The sequence below is a fragment of the Trachinotus anak genome, unplaced genomic scaffold, assembly GCF_046630095.1.
Source record: "Trachinotus anak isolate AG129_WGS33_773 ecotype Australia unplaced genomic scaffold, CSIRO_AGI_Tana_v1 ptg000001l, whole genome shotgun sequence".
Lineage (NCBI taxonomy): Eukaryota > Metazoa > Chordata > Actinopteri > Carangiformes > Carangidae > Trachinotus > Trachinotus anak.
In genome coordinates this window covers 18,914,441-18,936,262 of record NW_027273852.1, presented here as the reverse complement: position 1 = coordinate 18,936,262, position 21,822 = coordinate 18,914,441, and the positions used below count along the sequence as shown (strand labels likewise).

General features: G+C 40.2%; 1 protein-coding gene across 1 annotated transcript in view; it reads right to left on the bottom strand.

The window, feature by feature from the left end:
• Positions 1–21,822, bottom strand: part of LOC139623759 (contactin-associated protein-like 5) — an 87,637-nt gene that overhangs the window by 36,964 nt on the left and 28,851 nt on the right. The window contains exons 4-10 of the mRNA XM_071482252.1: positions 21,654–21,801; positions 17,072–17,275; positions 15,998–16,182; positions 13,357–13,500; positions 10,164–10,431; positions 5,210–5,353; positions 4,080–4,239 (exon numbers count right to left, since the gene is read on the bottom strand). Of these exons, the coding sequence (XP_071338353.1) occupies positions 4,080–4,239; positions 5,210–5,353; positions 10,164–10,431; positions 13,357–13,500; positions 15,998–16,182; positions 17,072–17,275; positions 21,654–21,801 (1,253 nt within the window). The remainder of the gene's footprint in view (positions 1–4,079; positions 4,240–5,209; positions 5,354–10,163; positions 10,432–13,356; positions 13,501–15,997; positions 16,183–17,071; positions 17,276–21,653; positions 21,802–21,822) is intronic.

Sequence of the window (21,822 nt, the reverse complement as noted above, 5' to 3'; positions counted from 1 at the left end):
CAATTCCTGTAATCATTTCAAATTAAAAGCCATCTAGCGATTCATCGGACAGAAACCCTTTATTTCTTAACAGGGATTTTATTGCTGTGCTGAAGTAAGTGTAATGTCTTATTTCCAGTTGCTAGCCTTTCTGTTGTTTACATATTATTCAGATCTGCTAGTTTCTTTAGCAGTTCTCTCCCTCCCTCTCTCCTGCTCTCTCTGCTTGGTGTGTCTAATGTTCAGTTATTCCTCTGCCCCCTTAAGTAATGATACATGTAATTAAAGTAGTTTATTTGCTGTTATGGAGGCGAGGCTCAGTGCTCTGCTTCCCTGCAGTTGCCGAGCAGGAAACCAGAGTGGCTCGGTAGACTTCCTGTAACAAGAGGTGTAGCCCTAAGCCCCTGTCAGCATCCATACACAGTCCAGTCATGTACCAGGTTTATTACCAGTCTGCTTGAAAAAATTCTCTAAATCTAGAGACAGTGAACTAAGCTGGCAACACTGCAGGCTCTAAACACCCCCCGAACAGAGACTGTCTTTGCCAGAAATTCCAACATCATCACGTGGCATTCGGCTGATCAATGGTGTAATTATGATCACTCACTCAGTCAGTCAGTCAGTCAGTCAGGGACATTACATTATAGGGCTGACCCCGCTGTTGCAGTCCAGCCAAAAAAGCTACATAAATGTTTGTTTTGTCAACAATCCAAAAGTGGGCAGATTAATTTTCCTGTCGTTTGACTAATCGTTAATAATTGCAGCTCTAATTTACTTCCAATACACCTTTATCTTCAATTTTCCAGCAATTTGGCTCATGAAAGAAATGAATCTATTAGGAACAGCAAGAATGATGGCAAACAAAACATCACACAAACCTCTGAAGCATGTGTACAAGGTGTCAGCAGAGATGCTTCTTTTGTTAGTGTTTACAAAGCTGATCTTTTATTTATCAGGTAAGCAAGACCCCATGTTCACTGTTCCCTTTATTCTTTTTGTCTTCTGTTATGAACAGCAGCTTTTGAACTCACCCAAAAGAATAATTTGCTGTTTATTCATGTTTTGTGAAGCTGCATTAAAAATCCCAAACAACTGTGAAATGATGGCGTCTCATACCGTGCCCTTGTCTGAGTTTGGGGGGGGGAATAAAAGCTGACATCACTCTGTTCCTCTAAAAATAAAAGCATTACTGTCACCTTCAGACTAGAATGCCTGTTAATGGGATTTCACCACAATGAGTGCTTCACAGAATTTTTTAAAACCACACTATTCTGATTAATAGTCCCTTCCTCAAGCCTCCTCCAGTTTCACATAATTGCCAGCCTTTCTAGCGTGCATCTATAATTTCATACACTTTCATCTCTCACCTATTAACTGCAGCGGAGCACGCCAGCCGCAACACAGATAAGGTTGCACCCATTGGTTTAATTACCATCAAGCTATTTTCTGTTCTTGTGTTCGCGAACGCCCTTACAGGTCATGAAATTACAGTAGCCAGTGTACCTAAGTCCACGCTGACCACAAATTGAGTCACAAGATTTAATTAGACACAGAGAAAAGGAAATTAACACTGATAAAAGTTAATTTTCTCGTACTCGGGGGTCATTAATCTGCCACAGTGAGTGAAATGACAGTTAACGACAACGCAGCGAACAGCAACATCAGCCTAACATCACATGTCAGGTCCTCGCAGCACAGAGAGATCAACTATATATCACAAAGAAAAAGTACTGCATGCTGCATAATGCATCGACTGTAGATAAGCTGTTTTATTTGTACTTTAAAGAAATATATCATGAAGTAAATATGTTTGCGAAAGTATGAGAAAAAAAATTACATTGAAATGTTTTGTAATTATTTAGATTTCACACCTTTTTATTTCTACAGTAGTTTTATCTCAACACTTAAAGCTGCATTTTCTTTTTCTCTTTTTTTTTTCCTTTCAAAATACAGGACTAGTTGTGGTTCACAGAGTCTATAAGAGCAGAATGGGAGGCAAAGCCTTCAGCTGTCAGGCTTAAAACTGTGCTCTTTAATAAAGCTGATAGTTAGGGCTGGTTCAGGTAAGCCTTGAACCATCCCTCAGTTATTCCATGATAGGCTGAGGCTGCAGGGGGAAGTCCCATGATGCACTGAGCACTTCTCTCTCTCTCTCTCTCTCTCTCTCTCTCTCTCTCTCTCTCTCTCTATGCATTTATATCACACTACTGCATGTCATTAACTTTGTGTTTTCACTCTGCTGTAGTTTGTACTTCTCCTCTCTGTCCTCATTCTGCAAGTATCTCTGACTACGGAGCTGCAGGATCCAGAAATAATACTCATTATTATTATTACTATTATCATTATTATTATTAATTGATGCTGCTATCATTGCTGCTGTTATTATTGCTATTATTATTATTTTCATTGAAACATCAGCCTGACAGGGCTTGAATACATTAAAATAACAACTACACACAGCTGCTTGTTGTCTCCTCCGCCCCCATTTCTCTCCAGACTGGTCAAGGCAGACGGCCGCCCACCCTGAGTCTGGTTCTGTTGGAGGTTTCTTCCTGTTAAAAGGGATTTTTTTTCTCTCAACTGTCACCAAGTGTTTGTTCATGGTGGGAACTGTTGGGTTTCTCTCTACAGTAATGTATTTATTCTTTAAAGTGCCTTGAGATAATGTATACTGTGATTTGGTGCTATACAAATGAGTAGAATTTTTATTCATCGCATTGTGTTTCATAACACAGGTTCACTGTCCTCATCAGCCTTGGTTCCAGCAGCAGCAGGCAGCTGTTTGTAGATAAACCCAGTGTCCTCTACATGCCCAGCACCAGATGACAGACAGCCACAGTTAGCATGTAGCCCTTTGAAGAAAGTGGAAGATTTAATGTCTAAAGAGCAAGATTTTTCCCTCAATAGATGGAGACTACATCACAGTAAAAAAAAAAAAAAAAAAAGGAGAAGACTGAACAAAAACATGACTCTGATGTTAATGTTGGATCATATCCGCGTGATGTGTAAATTGGCAAATGAGCAACGTGCAAAAATGGCTAAAAAAATTAATTCATGCAGTTTAAAGTCCTCTCACTTGTGATGTTATGTGTAGGTAATAATATATAATATTAATGACAAAGTATATTTATATAGCAGTCATCAAAGTCAGAGATTACAAAGTGCTTCACAAGGATAAGGCAAAGATGTGTTGCATTCAGGATTTTTCTCTATATGATGTGAATGGTTGGAATTTTTCATTTTTACTTGTCATCTGAAAGTGTTCATCAAGAGATTTTTAGACTATAAACTCTCTATTTCAGCCAACTTTCCACACCACTTTCTGCTCCATCATCCATCAACATATTAAGTTTTAAGGGAAAAAAACCAACAAACAAACCAAAAAAGAAAATAAAACCACTCATGCTTACAATAGATGTATGCATCTCAGCTTGAGAAAATCCCCCAATCTCATTCCATCGTTTTGTCATTTCCTACAGTGCATCCCTTCGCCCACTGACATAACAGACTGGCAGCACTGTTGTGTTTGCATCCTCCGACAGCGAACAATCTGGCCTAGAAAGAAGGTAGTTTGCAGTTTGACAAAGGGGAGACTCTCCTAAGGGCAGATACAAAGGGAAGAAATGGCAGTTTGCATGTTCTTCCCATTCTTTTAAATGTTCCGAGCCACATGCAGACATTCACAGAGCTCGTAGGTTCTGTCGGTCCCGTTCACAGGGCCCACAGCTGTGCGGGGTAATGAGGGACAGCATGCCACGCAGGACAGTAGGGAGCAGCTTGTTAGCATAGCGTTCTGCCAGAGAAGGTGTTACCGAGTTTCTGTTGCAATTTAATTGGATGATCCTGTCAGCATGTTTGTCTCCGTGGGACAAGATGTCAGTGACTTTCAGGCTGCTCTGTAGACAACATACTGCCACTCACAAATTAACAATGTGTGCATGAATAACTCTGCTGCCAAGTTGGATAATGTATCTCCGACTTTTACGTCTGACATATTTTGTCTGCTGAATGTCAGAGGTTTTTTTTCTTTTTTTTAATTCCCTTTCAAAACTGCCCTGTCATTACACAAAACTGTAAATAAGAAATTTAAACTACTTTACCTGTCTCTTATATTGCAGGTGTCAAACTGGAGCTCATTATAATTTCCCAACAATCCTTGCTGCACATGACTGAGATTCCTTGGCTGGCTGTTGATGAACATGAGTCGCATACACCCCTGGAAGCTCGGAGTCGAGCCCTGGCAGTCCAGGGTGGGGCAGCCTGGTTGGAAATGACACATGGTGCAACCTTTAGTTTCACTGTACAAGCACAATAAACCTCTCAAGAAATGTTGTTACCTTGTGTGTTAAAGACCCCATATTGTATTAAGTGAGATCTGCATGTCTTTCTTCATCATAATATATATATATTGGACCATTACCTCATCCAGGGGAATCCCACATTTCCATGTTAAGTAAAAATTAAAGTGGCAAGATCTCTGTTTCGGCCATACACGGTAATTGCAGGTTTGTTTTTGAACCACCTTTGTTTTTAGTTTTGTTGCATCTACCCAGTTCATAAAAATGTCAAATACAAGAACATTTATATAACTTATCAGTGGGTCATAGGCTCAATCACCATTGCGTTGCCTCATTTGGTGATAGTGACTTAAAAGACACTTATTTAAAGGTACCATATTGTATAGAGTGAGATTTCCGTGTCTTTTTTGATTATAAAGCAGCTCTAGGTTCTATATTGATACTGTGAAAGTATCAAAGCCTCAGTCCACAGAGAAATGCACACAGTCTGTATTCAGAAACTGAGCCTTAAAACCAGCCGTCAGGACTTCTGGAACTTTGTGATGTCACAAGTAAGAAGTTACTGCCCCAAGCTCAGCCCACCTGGACCCACCATCCAAAAGTGCAAGATTTGGTTTCCTTGAGTGCTTACCTGAATTCTTTATTCAATCACCCAAAAACATCAGCCAATCAGAAGAGAAGCTCTGAAGCTCTCTTCTGACTGGCTGACTGTTTTCTGGCTGATTACCTCACAAACCTGCTGTTGCTAGAGCTCAAGAGAGAAGCCTGGGAGAGGAGATGTAAAACTACATTGAGATAGTTTTTAGGGCTTTAAACCACAAATATATTTTCTCATGGATATCAACACTTCAAATAAACACTGGGAAAGTGTAAAATATGGGACCTTTCAAGAGAAAGAATAAGGCACTTTAATATAGTGGGAATCTGCTTACCTCCAAAGTAAAAGTTGCCTCTTGATTCCACTTGTTCCCACAGTTCAGTGGTGGAGCATGGCTCACCATCCACAGCCAAAGTGATCTGTAGATTCCTCGTGTTAAGGTTTACAGAGTGCCACAGCCCGTCACTCACTCTGTGAACTAAAGAGAAAATAGTTCACATTTGCAAACACTTTAGTTAGCACAGAGAGTAATTTGTCATAGCCCTGGAGGCTGTGAGGATACCCCTGCATTTTGTTTCCTTTGAATGTTTCAGTCACGGAGGTCAAGTTTTCTCAGCGCCCACCAGCATTTGTGTTATCAGGGCTTCGTGCAGCAGTGGCCACAGGTAAACATGGCTTGGGTTTAATTCATTTCACTGGTGTTTGGGTTTAATTAAAGATTCACTTTTTTGATACTTTTGATAGTGATATTTTTTGTAATACCTGCCAAGGCTGCTGCCAAATCCCCTAATTTCCTATTGGCACCGCTCCCTCTCACAGTTGTTTTCCCATCACTGACACAAGAGACAGTCACTGAGCCTCCAGCCTCCTCACACACTCGCAGCCTCAAACACAGGCTCCCCCCTCTCCACTCTATCACTTGTCAACAAACTTCTTGCTGAATATTTTACCATCTAGAATAAGTTAACATTTAATGAGGAAGAGTGACTGTAATGTCAGCTTCTTGGTGTTAATTAACTATCGTCAACAAATACTGTAGGTGCATTTCTTCCTGTGGTGTAACATGACCAAAGTCCTGCGCACAGCTGCTGTATTTTATACATATACCTTCTATAGTTCAGATTATTTTTGTACCTTTTACATCACTGCAGTTGTTTGACAGCTATAGTTACTCGTGTCATAACAGATTAAGATTCTGAAAACCTATAACAATCCTATCAAATATAATGCATTGTTACACAGTAAAATAAATCACAACAGTGATAAAACTGCTCAAATTAGCTCCACTCTGATTAACTGCAACATTACAATGCTGCTTTCATGTTAAAGGGGCTATTTGTAAGGTTTCTTGCTCAGAGCAGGTGGTGGTGATTGACGCCAAGAGCAAAAGGGGGGGGGGGGGGGGGGGGGGGGGGGGGCAGTTTCCATTACTTTGTACAGCCTCACCCCCTTTTCAGAACTGATGACATCACAATGGGGTCTAATCGCCAAAGACTCACATCTTGCTTTTCCTCTTGTTTTGCACATGGCAGTAAAAGTTTATTTGCTGCCTCAGAATGAAGTTTCTCCTGATTGAACTATAGAGTAAAATAATACAGGACGTGTTTGCAGATTGAAAGCTTGTGATGCTTTCATGTGCATTTAAGAACATTTTCAAGACAATATGTACATAGTTTTACGCAAGAAAAAACTGACCCCAGTATTGTTACTATTACATAAGTAAAGGCTCTGAATACATCAACATCCATACTGATAAGTGGACTAGTGCGGAAGTTGTCTTTCCATTAAGTGTACATTGTAGTGAGCGTAATGTGTGTTGGTATTTCTTTTAAAAAAATCTGAACTCCAATTACTCAAATCGCTTTTTAATCTTTTACATATAATCACCCTGATGCTCATTAAACAAATTTCCCGCCTGATTTCTGAACATTTTGTTTCACAGAACTGGCATTTTTTCATCCAATTTATTTCCTTCAAATGCCACAATTTCCCTTCTGATAGAAAGAAAATCCAAATGTGTTTATCATTTTTCAAACAAATTCCAAAATGTAATATTTTGTTACCTAGAGACCAAAAGCTGAAAATCTGTTTAAAGATGAGTAATAAGCCAACACAGCTCAATCCACAAAGCATTTCTTCTTAAATTGACAGTGACAGCTCATCTTCACAGAGCTGTAGCTTTCAAGAGGACAATGCCTCAGTGACAGCTGGGACTTGAAATTACCGAGCCACACCTCACTCCAGACTGCGCTGGTCCCAGACTAAATTTGCATCCAGATTGAGCTGTGCTGCGGCTCGGGAGCTCTGAAGGGGACCAGGCGGGCACACAGAATGCACCTTGGGAGTTATTTTAGTACAGTCTAAAATCAGATATGTCCAAGCTCTTGGGAAAACTTGAGATTTCCACACTGAGTCCACTGGTGCCTGTCGCTTACAGCACAGCCTTTTACGCCGCGAGACTGTGAGTGCCACGGGCGTTTTTCTCCACTCCATTGACTGTTTCATGGAATGAACAGCGTGGCCGCAAGGGACTGCTGGCGAGCGTCAGTGGGAGTTTCCTTTCTCCCCCCTGCTCAGCTCATATATCATGATCTCCTTGCTGATGATCCTGCTGCTGGTCTTAGCACTATATGGTACACAGATCTAATGTGTTATGTATCATATCGCCGATCTGCATCACCGTTACTCCACATTTAAGAAAAATAAAATGTTTGCCTGTTCTTCTCATGTATGAGACTCTATCTCTGAGCCCCCAGGGAAATATACAGTTTCATGTGGCAGCTTCAAGCCATTACTGCACTGAGCTGCAGTGGCTGCTGCCTCAGGTCCTCGACAGCCATAACTGGCAGTAGATGCAGCGTAAGCCCAATGAAACAAAAGCTCATTTTGGAAGTTGTTACCCTTTGTAGACGCTTGTGTTTGACTGTAAGACAAAGCTTGTTTGCTTGTATGAAAATTAAGCCCATGCTGTTGATGGAGATAATTTCTGGGCTGAACAGAGGAAGATACAGATCGATATTCTTTCCACACTAACGCTCTTGTGCTCCCGCAGCATTTTATCAAACATCGCCAATGGCATGTATCCTTGAGCGACCCCATTATCCACACGCCAGAATGAAAAGGAAACAGTTTTTTATATTTCTTATAAAACTCAAATGTGAGAAGAAGAGGACAGTTAAATATAGAAAGATTACCTGATTTGCAACAACTTTGTGGAGCCCCTGCAGCTCTGTTTAATGATTGCACTGAGACACCTCCACTGCGCTACATTTGACATTGCTATGAGGTATGTGATACTGTTGTGCCTTGGGAGGGAAGTAGTGAGAAAGGTGCTCAATAATCTAGTGACTTGATTTGCTTTTAATTAAATTCCTCAGTTTGAGATTCACAGCTTTCCCTCTTTTCTGGGAGCTAACAGAGTTTTGTCTGATGCATACATTCTCACTAATAGTGCAACAATTTCAAGTTATTAATGATTATGATGATTTTGCAGCTGATTAAAAAAAAGGATCATGTAGCACGCTGAAGAGGCATCGACAGGTAAGTCTTTCAACTTAAAATGATCCTCATCCTACACAGCATGCAATTAAGAGTCACCAGCAGTGAGTCCACTTTGGTTATGATTCAGCACATCCTTCACAGGGGGAAGATTTCCAGCCGCTCCCGGGATCACACACTCCTTTTTCACACTGGACTGGCATCACTCCGGTACCCTGGTGTAATTAGGGAATTTACCCCCCACGTGTTGTGTTTGATGCAGCGCATCCGCAGAGGGCAGGTCTGCGTTTTACACACATTTGCAGACTAGATCCCAGGGATTATCCCTCAGAACGTTTAAAATGTTAATGTTCTCTGTGCTGAGTAGCTGCATTAATTCCCCCACCACACCCCCCGCGCCTCCCTTTCCCTAACCAACCATTTGTAACCAAGATGCTATCTGCGCGCCTGCTCAATAATAATTTTTATCTGTGACCTCCGAAAACCCACCCGAGGAGGAAGGAAAAGAAGAGAGCCTAATGATAATCAGTGAGTGAATAAATAGATTTAAAAAAAAAAAAAAAAACAACAAATTACTGAGAAGTCAATTCATATGAAAATTAATATGCGATTACCTCTTTGCTCTGCTAAATTAATTTGCAGTGAAACTTTCATTTTACCCATAATTGCAAACAACACCAGGAGGTCGTACTCCTCGTGTGCTACGGTTATAACGTTGATAGGCCCTACAGCAGTTAATTTAATGCAGTTTGAGGTAAATTATATGAATGGAAATATTGTCCCCTAGCTGTGGTTGTCTCCTCCATCCATATTTCCCCGCAGCCCACCATCTGCTGAAAGCCTGGCTTACCCAAACAATCATAGTTATCTGTGTTATCTCTGCTAAGCAATCCCACACGGAGGATTGGATGATATTTTTCCTCTGAGAACTCCTCTGTGAAAAGAAATGTTTTTGAGTTTACTGGGGACAAAGGTGACAAAAGTAAGTCAGATAAAAATTACTCACACCACTCAGCACTGCCCTGTTTCCAGATTTTGGATTGGGGTGATACTGTCTCGTCTTTGTTTGCCTCAGTTGACTGAAGCTCAAAAAAAAACAAGCAGCCGGGTAAGACTTTGTGCACTCCATTGTACAAATAGGGCGCTTTGGGGTCAGCACACTCATGTGGACGTGTGTGTCTCAAGTTCCCCCCAAGTAAGAAGGAAAAAAAAAAAACACACCAGTATATTCATCTCTAAGGTCAAGCTTGAGGTCAGATCTCTGGCTGTGGTTCTTTTGCCACGTTTCAACTCATTTCTTCCTCCCAAGGTTTTTTAATTAATGTAGAAAATGTTCACATTCAGTGTTAGTCACCAAAACGCATCCTTGAGCTCTATGCAATGTGTTGAATGCTTTTTTTTTCCACAGAAAAAAAGAAGCAAAGGATTTTTTTAAATCCGGCATTGTTTGCATGTTTTCTTCATCGTCTGTGCTGGTGCCTTGCAGACTGCATGAGATAAACAAAAGACTGACCCAGCCATAGAAAAACAGCTACACAGCACTAATAGTGATCAAAAACTTCACAGTGAACCTTTAAGCCAAAGTACATATTAGTTTACAACATGTGATTATCATAATCACTTATTCACAATAGAGCTCCATTTTTTTAACCAAAAACAGACGTAAAAAATACTTCTAATATACTAATATACCAGGTAAGGAGCCAGGGATGGTCCTCTCAAACACAAGTGATGTTTATGTGTGTGTGCTTTGCACATGCACGCACGTGTATATGTGTGTGTGGACTCACCAGTGGAGACCTCTGATTTCTGTTGTCCTGAGCTGTGAAGGGTCAGATGCAGTCTGGTGTTCCTGATCTGCAGCTCCAGTCTCTGGGGCTCCGGGTTCAGCTGCACAGAGAGCAGCAGCCCATCTGGATTCCATGTCCTGAACTGGAAGCGAACAGAGAAGCCCCCCGTGGCAGACGCCGCTGATGGAAGCGACAGGAAGCTGCTGCTGGAGCTCAGGAAGGTGCAAGCCACCAGCTGGGGCTGCGAGCACGAGAAGGTCACGTTGCCCTGGAGGACGACAAAGCCAAGGACGCAGATTTGCATGTATGTTAGGAAAGGCTGGTCTCATGTGAAATTCATTGTGTCACGTCTGGAAATAAATGTCACGTTGATTTGCACAAAAAGGGGCCAGATGGTTAAAGAACCATGAGCAAAACTTCACCCTCACCCCAACTAGAATCATTAAATGAGACCTTTAACCAGTTAAACTGAATTATTTGTCATTCACTGTAAATTAACCATCAGCAGCAATTAGCACTGCTTAGATGAAAATATCAGCTCATAATAATGATACAGCTGCCGCATATTTTAGTTTAGGATGTGAAAAAAATTAATAATTTAACATTTAGGGAATTATGCTTCTTTGTTTCTTACTGAGAGTTAGATGAGAAGATTGATACCACTCCCAGTCCCAAGATGGCAAAACCAGCACTTAATTAACATGTTGTATCTCCTTTGTTTAATCTTTTCATTTTACAGGGCGTTGCAGTGCCTGGCCAAAAAATATTTGGGTTCATAACCTAACATAATAAAACAGCAACTTGTCATTTTTACTTTTAAGTTTTTGTATAGATTGAAAAAAAGGACAGCGTTAGAGTCAGGTCCCATGATTCCAGTGTTTATGCTATGCTAAGTGGTATTGATCTTCTTATCTAACTTTTAGCAAGAAATTGGTAAACAGGCTGCATTTTAATAGTGTTCTTCTAGTCTACAAGTCACATTCACCCATCCATTTATACAGCGCCTCTCTATAACAAACACACACGTACCACCAACCCTCTGATTGGTGGATGACCTACGCTACTCCTGAGCCACAGCCGCCCAAATTGAATAAGCATATTAAAAAATGTTGAACTATTCCTTTAAAAACTTCCTGTGAAGCTGACTGAAACTAACAAATAATAACTCTTTTCTTCTTCCTCTTGTATTCTCTGTGAAATTAAGACAGATTTTCTTTGCATAGTGAAGAAATCCATACGACTGCAGAGGCTGTGTAAACACAAACATCAGCAGAAATTCAGAAACTAGCTCAAACCAATGCAGGGGTTTATTTTGAAATTTGTTAGCTCCAAACCAATATCGGAGAGGGGCCAAGATTAACCAAAAAAAAAAAAAGTTTCAGTTTAATTCTGTGCAATGCAGAGGTTGTGTTTGATACATTCAAATGCAGACTGATCATGTCTGTTGAGGTCAGAGTCCTATCAGTCCTGGCGCCTTTAGGGCAGTACAGAGCAATCACAGCTCTTTGACTCTCAATGTGATTCCTCCATCAACCTCAGGGAGATTGTCCCATTGAAATTCCATTACAGCTTCCATCATGACGTTCTCGCTCTCTCTCTCCACCTCTCTGCCTCTGTTGTCAGTAAAGGCCTTTTAACGCAGCAATCAGACATTAAATGGAAGGGGGGTGTCTCAGATGAGATGTGGCTTGTGGCTCTTTGGCCGACCAGTGTGATTTGTGTAGAAGGTTGACTCGGTAAATGAATCCGCTCGCACACTTAGACCTAATGATATAGCAGTTAGGATTGCAATGCATGTGATGATTGTTTTCAAGTTATCCTCTCCTACCAGTTTCGCGCCAGAACATTTTGAATGCGACTGATCAAATATCATCAAATCACAAATCAGCTGAGGGAAAAACAACAAAGAGAAATAAAATCATGGCTCTGGGAATGGTAATGTTGATCTGTTGGCGGTTTCTTAAGTAGAAATATCTCAATAACTATGCTATGGATTGCCTTGACATTTCGTTCCGGATATTCATGGTTCACAGATGATGCATCCTAATAACTCTTGTGATCTCCTGACTTTTGTGCCAATGAGACGAAATTTGCTGTAGATACCCGTGTCCGCCTAGAATGAATTGCAGTGACTTTGCAGATGCTGACTTTTCATCTAGCGCCATCATCAGGTTAAGATTTTATGTCATCAACATTTTGGTTTATGACAAAATACCTGTTAACAAGCAACATTCCCATTAGTCTCAGCTGTACTTTTTTGGTAAGTGCGAGGTAGCAGGTAGGTAGGCAGCAGTCATCAGTTAATCTCTGGTTGTCATTATTACTAGAGGCTCTAGTCCACACTGTAGCTCTACACACTTTACCGCTAATCTATAGAATTACAATGAAATGAATTATATGGTTAACATATTAAGCCGTATTGCTGTGACTTTTCTCAGTATGCTCACTGCCAACTCTCTTACTCACCCTTACTGCTACTTTCCCTTTTCTCTTCAACTGTTATTATATCAATTTTCCTTTGTAAAAGAGACGTTATGTTTGGTAAAATGGTTTTTAAGTGGTGTGGTGTTTTTCACATTTCTGAGACACTAAATCTGTTCTTGTTAAAGAAACACATGAACCATGCTGTTCTCTAGGAAATCATTTGGACAGACTCAACCTGGATCTACAGGTGGAGCTGAGGATTTTTCCTGACCTGGTAGAAAGAGTTTTCTTTTTTTTACCAGATCCAGCCAACAGGTTGATATATTGTCTGATATTACCTTGTCACAGGTGTATCTGTGTATACGTCACTGTGAAGTAAAACACTGACATATAGAAAAGCAAAATATGTTTGAAGTAATTTAGAAACAGTGTCATTGTTTCTTTTTCAGCTGCTAAATGTCTATCTTACTGCAATTCTGTGTTTAATAATCAAATTTCAGATATGTCTTAATTGTGTGTTTATGTAAAAAAACCCCTGAAGATTGGATATATTGTTATCAGATTTTTAAAAACCCAAACATTAATATCCACATTAGCATGAAAAATCCTGTAACATTCTGGCTCTATTCATTAAATGTTTTCGAGTGTCTCCAAAAGGAAGACCTGATGCACCTCACCTCTATGTGCAACGAATGAGCAGCTGACTCACTAAAAGCGTGGTATGCAACACTGCCCAACAATCTGAACTCTGAAAATCTATCAAACTTACCACACTGTGTATCTGTGGCTTGCGTCTCTTTGCCAGGTCTATTATATTGATTCCGTTGTAGTAGAGGTTTTCCATGCAGCCGTGGAAGTTCTTCCTCAGAAAGGTGCCGGGTTTACCGGGCAGAGGGATGCCTCCGAAACTCAGCTGAAAAGAAAACAGAGGAGGCAGACCACTTAAGGCTGGACACAGAAACAGATCCAACATAGACATGTATTAAAATGCATATTCATGTGTGCTATTTTCATGGAAATTATAGAAAAGGAAACTTACATTCTGCTCTGTATTTTACTGCATGTTAAACCGTCATCAGAGTAAACACGAGGCCCACACATTTATTCTGACCGGTTACTGCATAAGCAGCTGAGCCAGGGATTCAGCAAGTGAGAAAAAAACACCCACTCACAGGATCCAAACGTACAGTCTACAGCGACTATACGAATACAATATGTGTACAATGGTTTGGCCTGCACAGAATCCCAACCTCGGTGCCATCTAATGTGCCTGGGATGGACTGGAACACCAGCTGCGAGCCAGACCTTATCACCCAACATCAGTGCCCAACCTCACTAATGCTCTTGTGGCTGAATGAGAGCAAATCCCTGCAGCCAGTTTCCAAAATATTTTTGAAAGTCTTCCCAGAAGAATTTATAGCCAGCAATTGTGGATTTTGCTGGCTGAAATGACAACTTTCACTCGAACATTTTATCAGCCATCAGCTAATTATCCTAGTCTAATTAACCTCGTTCAAAACAAGCTGATTCATTTTACAAGAAGAACCCTATAAAAGTGTTAAATCTGCACTTGATTGCAACTCATACAAAATGTAATATATGACATATATGTCCCTATATCAAGAGCGATGTTGCCACATATGTCACCTATGAGGGGATGCATTATTACCACATATGTACATCCTTTATGAAGATGTAGATTTATAACATGAAATACCTACAGTAAAATTTGTATATGTACATTTATTAAAAATATCTATATGATTAATTTTAAATGGAATAATATGTTGTGACCTCAAACTTTTGGACTACTGTATATAATATCAACATTTATTGGCAGGCTTTGGGATGGCTGTACTCAGTGGTGTGGTGTATTTTGCTTTAGTGGGTATATTGTGGATTGGTTAGCCCCCCCACCCCACCCCCCCACCACACCCCCAGAGATTTTCTGATACTGATTCACAGCTAATTATTTGGTTGAGTATCAGGAATTGAACGATTCCACTCAGACTTTGCAGTCTGCTCTTTAGCTGCCACAGCTTCATAGGTAACACCTGCAGCTGCTGTTTCAGATCAGACATCCCTCCATGACATGTACTGAAAGAGTACATGTCACCAGGGACAGTGGCGAGTCACCGATACTCTGTCTCCCATTCTGACCCATATTTCCACAGCCTTATTATTATGTGCGGCTGTGCGATGGATTCGAACCCACACCGATGAGGTTGACAGGGAGCGTTCATGATATCCACTGTACTTGGTGAGCCACTGCGAACCAGTACTGTGATACATACATGTATTTTCATTTCATTTCATTTATTCATTTAGTCATTTAGCAGACGCTTTTATCCAAAGCGACTTACAGAAAGGGGAACAATCAAGGTTAAGTGCGATAAGAAGTGTTAGCGCAGCAATAAGTGCTAGTGACGATTCTTTCTCATAGCAAACAGAGCTCGTCAGTCTACTGCTCATTGAGAAACTTTTCTCTTGACATCAGATGATTCACAGCAGCCGATTTTTACATGAACAAATTGTTGAAGTGCAAGTTCTGTCAAAAAAACTATGTTGTTACATATACTTGTTCATTTTAAGTGGTTATAGGGGAATTCTGGAGCTTTCTCAGTGGGTACACAGCATATACCTGCATATCACATAGACCACTGGATGTACTGTATGTTTACATAACATATGTCTACAATATAAGTGTACATGCATAAACATACATATCTGTATGGGCTAGACGTACGGTATATGTCAATAAATTAAATTGTTCAAATGTTTTATAAGTTTTATTTATAAAATTTTAATTTTTACATATATATTTTTATTTTATACTGTAAATTCATATATTTCATGCCTGGAAATTGAATATATGAACATATATTCAATTTCTATATGGATAAATGACACACTGCCAAAAGACTGCAGCTAAAGCTAACACTTCAAACTCTTTACAAACAGGTCGGTCAAGCTTTGCATTCCTTTTTTTAATATTTTGCTAAACTATGATGATATTTGCAATTAATGAATTAGGCACCATGCCTCATACTCACAGTGGTTTAAATATATTATATAGTGAAATATAATGAAACTGGAATAAAATAATAATCCAAATTGTTTCCACAGCATGAATTATTGAATGTTGACAGTTCACTTGGCAATCTGTTATTCCTTTTAGATTATTATGCATTATTACGCTAGGGCTTACATAGACTCGACTCTGTTTACCATAGCGCTCCAAGGCTAATTACAAACTACCTCATTACTAACTCTGCTCATCATTGTGTTATCAGTGATGATGTTGTTTGGCCCTTGCTGGATAAATTCATTAAAAGGTACACTCACATTTACAAAGCCGTTCTTGCTAGCTCACCTCCAGATCATGTAATTTAATCAACACATGGACTCACCTCGTAGTCCACCTCCAGCGAGTGTCCTTCCCCTTTGGTTTGGAAGTGCTGTGTGTGGGAGTCCACTGTGAGGTTAACTTGCTTGTTGAAGCGCTCTATGTGAACAGAGTGCCAGTGCTGGTCGTCCAGTAGACTGCCCACAGTGACAGCAACACGACCGCTGCTGAACCTCAGCCTGCTGTCGTCTGGAGGAACACAAAGGGAACGGCAGCAACAAAGTGAGCAGCTTTGCCACTTCCACAGAGGCGCTGTAAATGTGTGAGGGCAGGCAGGCAGACCTCAGGTGTAGAACCACGGAAAAAAAACCCACGTACATATACACTTATGCCCTATCCATTCATTCACTTGATCTATAGTATAATAGAAAATGATAGATTGTATGAAGGTAGTGTATGGCTTATATATACTGCTCAAATTTTTATTTGGATTAATTGGCAGGAGAAAAATAATAAATCAATGACAAAATAAATTATTTTTTAAGTCATTTAGCAATTAACTAGAATTACCACCTTGTGGTTGCCTACACCAACCAGCTACGTTGCAGGAAATATGGTCACAATCTCCCCTTCCTGAATAACAGCACTGAATAAAGGCCAGAGGTGTTGTTGGTTAGGGTTAACCCTAACCTTAACCCTTGACCTTTGACCATCTGGATATAAAATGTCATCATTTTATCCTATTAGAAATATGTGTTAAATTTTGTCATAATTAGTGCATGAATTCATGAGTTATGGCCAAGACGGTGTTTTGTGAGATTACAGTGACCTTTGACCTTTGACCACCAAATTCTAATCAATTCATCCTTGACTCCAAATTTAAAGAAGTTCCCACAGGGTGTTACTGAGATATCAAAAACTCTTCCCATTACTAACTGGAAATGAGGTGAATAGACACGTGACACCCATCACATTGCTGTGATAATGCTCAATCACGAAAACTAAAATCATCTTCACCTATTTTAAAGGCTTCATAACTTCTCCATCTAGCAAAGTCACCACAAAGACACTGACATTTCAGACTAAATTCTTCTGGACGTAAAACATTCAGGGGAGAGGTTTGTGAAGCATAGTTCACCTAAGTTGAGGTAGAGGTCCAGTCGTCCGCGGTGAAGCTCCAGGGTGATGTAATCTCCTCTCTGCCCCTCCCCATGCAGTAAAACACCCTCGGCCTGATGACTCTTGAACCGCAGAGAGATCACGTCTTTCACCGTCGACATGGACTTCTGGTTGAACCGATACAGCAGCGAGCTTCTGCCGTCAAAGTCAGCCACATACGACTCTACAAGAAAATCAGAGAAACTCTCAGATTAGTATTACATCCTGCAGATATGTATATTATAAAAAACATCTGCTACTTGTGAGAATTGCACTAAAAATGTAGTAACTGCAGTGTCACTTCTTTTTTTTTGGATATAAAACAGCCTTAAATATGCACACAGAATTAAGTGGTTTGCTCAGTGAATGATGTTTGAAAAGTCCCAGTTTCATTTCATTGTGAACATTGAATGATTTATTTTTTGAACATGACAGGCTTAAAAATGGCCATATATACCAACATTAATGTAAAGCTGGTGTACTAGTACTAGCACTGCTCCTAATACTGTTGCTACTACTACTACTACTACTGCTCTTTTTTTCTGACTAGATGCTATTTTTCTAACCTGACGTACCAGATGGTTTGTTACACACAATCATCTGGGAAGGCTTTATTGGAAAATGTTTGAAAAAGGGCAGGCGCTCTAAAAACAAAATAGTTGGCAGGTGATTGGATGAACCATCTGTCTATCACATGATGTAGTATTCTTTTATTTTCTTAATTTTTTATTTTTTTTTGAAGTCATGTTATCTTTACATCACTGCCAATCGGAGATAGAGCCAATAAATACTCATGACTACAGCAGAGTCGTTTGATCAGGGAGTGAATGCCGATCGTTCCCTTCGGTCTCAGTGGATTTTTTCTCCTGTGTAAAAAGGGGTGTGGTCAGCATAGATTGTTGCCGTCTTTGGAAGGAAAATTTGTGCCCAGTAGGTACTCTTATATACACCACAACAGTTGCTTCTGTGTAGCTGCCAGTAGCTCCTCCCTCATAAGACACTGATTGGTCCACTGTGTGACTAGCTTGGAGCCAGGCAAGATGGATTCTTGCTTGTGAGATATCCAGCTACTCTTTTTCTTGAATTTTGTAAAACCCTTGTTGAACCACTGCCAAAATTAACAGACGGGGTATCCTAGTTGCAATGGCATGGCGGATATAGATATGGGCGACATGGGCAGTTGCAATTTAAAATGTGTGTCTTGTTTGAACTGTGGGATTGTGTAATCACCTTAAGTGTGTTAATCTATTTGTGGGACGAAAAATGTGTGCAATTTAGTAGTTTGATTCTCTATTTCATTTGTATATACATGTACACACTATTTCCTTTCTATTTCTGTTACTTTATTTTGGTATCTACTTGGTATTTATGCCTAGTTGTAGCTGAGGGGTTCGTCCAGGGCACCAACTGCCTAAATGGGTAAAGTAATGTTTACAAGTTCATAAAACTTTGGGAAGAGAAGTTTGGGAAACAAGAATTACAAGTATGTTAGCGTAGAAGACAGGATTGGTGTCGCTGAGGCACACAGTAGCAAAAACTACTTAGAGGATCAATGACAAGAAACACAATAGAAACAATAAATATAAGAATCATACAAAATGATTAATGAAGCAAGGATGTGACATTTTCAGTAGGAATGTTTTTTTCTTGTAACAACCCATTCAAGCCGTAACCTGATTAAACCCATCAGCACCAGGTGAATCTCTTTGTGTTTCCCAGTTCGATGCGTTCTACATCAACCAGCAACTGTAGCAACAGAGATGGAACAAGCAACACAGCAGCTAAGAGTTTGCTGGAGCCTATCACATTTGGTCTACCTAAATAATGGATTATTGTCTTGGAACTGTGCAGCGTTCATCGCATGCATCGTTGCTGCCAGGAAGAGGGACAAAAGTTCTGCATTGCAGGTTTAATTTCTGCCACTGGCTTTCCGTTCAGTAATGCATCGATGGATGAAATTCAGTTCAATACACCAGTATAATCCACTCAGCACTAATACTGGTTTGTAAATGTATTTAAGTAACTTTACAGTCTGCACATTCTGACCACGGTGGCGTCAATAGACCCTTTTCACTTGGAACATTAACATTGGCTGCATTCAATTTAGGAGAGCCAGTATCAGGACACTGGCACTGTGCTCACTCACTGACATGACTTACCTTCACACTTAATGAAACTGAGCCACCTGTGCTTTGCCTGCCGTTCTGACAAGTCAAAATGTCTGCAATACAAAGTGACTTCACACTGAACTGCTCAGACTTCACAGGTTTATCAGCTCTCCCGCGGCCTGTCACGAGACCTGCGGCTCTGCTTATCACTGTTTTAATGTGCAGTGGTGCTGACACCCAGCCTGTTACAGCAGTCTACATGAGTAAGGCAGAGAGCAAACATTAATACATCTCACTATGTTTGGCGGTTGGTCATCATAAAACTGCTCACTGTGGGCTATTCTGAGGGCATTTCACAGTGCAGTAATTCACCGGCTCATCTAGTTAGTGCTGCTTCACAACGCGTGGGAGAGGTGTCTAAGTGAATCCTCATTACATATATTTTTATTGAGGACTGCTCAGGTTATTAATTTCACTGTGTGTATGGAATTATTTTATTGTGAGAATCAAAACAACTTTCTCTACTGACCGTCAGCCGAGCTTTAATGGCAACACACATTAGCAGGGCTGATGCTGAAGGAACAGGGTTTAAAGGAATCAAGTGTTTCTGTGTTTGTCCCAAGTACTATTAATATTTATGCTGAAATAAATGCAGGACTTTAATTTATAATTTAGTGTATTTAATTCAAGGCAGCTTAACCACCAAATCACATAAAACTCACTACAGTCAGCTACTGAGATCTGCTAAGCTACTGAGCAGCAGTTTAGCTTTTTTTATTTATTTGTCTGGAATTAACAAAGTGAATAACCAAAATCTCAGTCCATCAAAAACAGATACAAAACTAGTGGAAAATCAATAATTGAAGTGAAAGAGCTACAGAGACCAAAACAGGCTGTAAACATGTTTTTTATTGCTGTAAAGCTGAGCATTTTAACATTGGAGTCAGTAGGGACTGACTCACGTCAAGTGGCCATTAGAAGAACTGCAGTTTTAGCACTTGTGTGTTGACTTGTGAGCACAGTAACTGCAGCCTGGGCAGCAACACAAACACGTATAGCACCAACTACACAGCTGAAGTGCAGTGTTTGGAGAAAAAAAATGTTTTTATGAAAATTACCCCTGGCATAATATTTTCTTTTAAATAACAAAACCGATGTCAGATAAACCAGATCCAGGTTATAAGTCAGTTTTGACGAAACATGTAGTTGCTGTGTTTTGCCTTTGTAGAGCAGCACTGATGTTTATGGAAACCCACACAGAGGTGATGTCTTCACATTCGTCATCACACACCGATGCTCCAGAAAAGCAGCCATTTTCGTATTTTCTCCCAGGGCTGGCACATCCTGTCTACTGTCCTCTGACCATTTTGTCTGTGTATGAGGCACATCTGGTGAGTGTTACACATTTCGAATTACATGATGCATCATCTGACACAATACTAGTTGAAGGTAGCTGCACTTCGTGAGTAGGCCCACATAGTTACTCCTTTGTCACTTTTTTGTGGCCGTTATGTGGGACACCTTTTTCTGTCACAGCAGAGCAATGACTAAGTGATGAAACCCACATGAATAGACTTGAGTAGAAAAGCATGTTATCCTGATATAATGAGATATTTAAGCTGTGGCAACCAGAACAAAAAATGTTCGATATTGCAACATATTTTTAAAATAAAATTGGTATCTTGGTGTAGGCGTTAATACAAGATAATGAAGTAATAATGGGAAGCAAACAAAATTGTTACTTTAGTATTTATCAACCTACTTGTGCTAATATGAGTGTAAGAAACACTGGCATCAATATTAGTGCCTGCACTGTAATGATCTAAGCTGCACTGGACATGTTTTAAATGCTCTGTCTGAAATTTGTGTCTTTATAGGTCATCGTACTTCGTCCAAATCCTGCTGTTCTTTGCAGCAAAATTTAGTAACGCCAACCATACAATAGAAGACTTTGAAAAGACTTTCAAAAGTTTGACACCCCCTCACATCTAAAGACAATGTGTAATAAAGTCACAGAGGTTTTAGTCTCACACTATATGATATTGTTAAGACTGGGGATCTTGCACAGTCACTATTTGCGAGACTAGATACTTTTGAGATTATTTCCCATCATGCACCTGGTGGAAATTAACAGGAAGTAAAACCTTTTTGTTGTTTTTTCTCTTATTACATTATGATGATGATGATGATGATGCTAGTGCATTTAATTTAAGGTTTTAATCATGTGGAGATCACTAGTGCACATGTGCTTTGTATCAGTCATTTCACTGCTGGTCTGGAAGTATAACACAGAGTGTAAGAAAATAGTCCTCATTATTCTCCATCAAGAGTGTAGCTGGAAACCGGGTGTACAAATCAACAGATCCTTAAAGGCGGTGTAACTACAGTGGTCTGATGTGTTGACTGAGAGCTTTCTTAGTGTGGTATTAACTGCAGGATGTGTGTGTTACTCACTGTAGGAGCAGCCATACACCTCCACTCTGAAGCCCATCCAGCCGGTGGGGTTCCAGTCGAGAGGGACGAAACGCAGGAAACGTGTTCTCACTGGGTGGGACAGCTTGTTCTGGACAACAGCCTCCGAATTCACATTCCCGACAAACCTCTGCGGGAGGGGGGGGGGGGA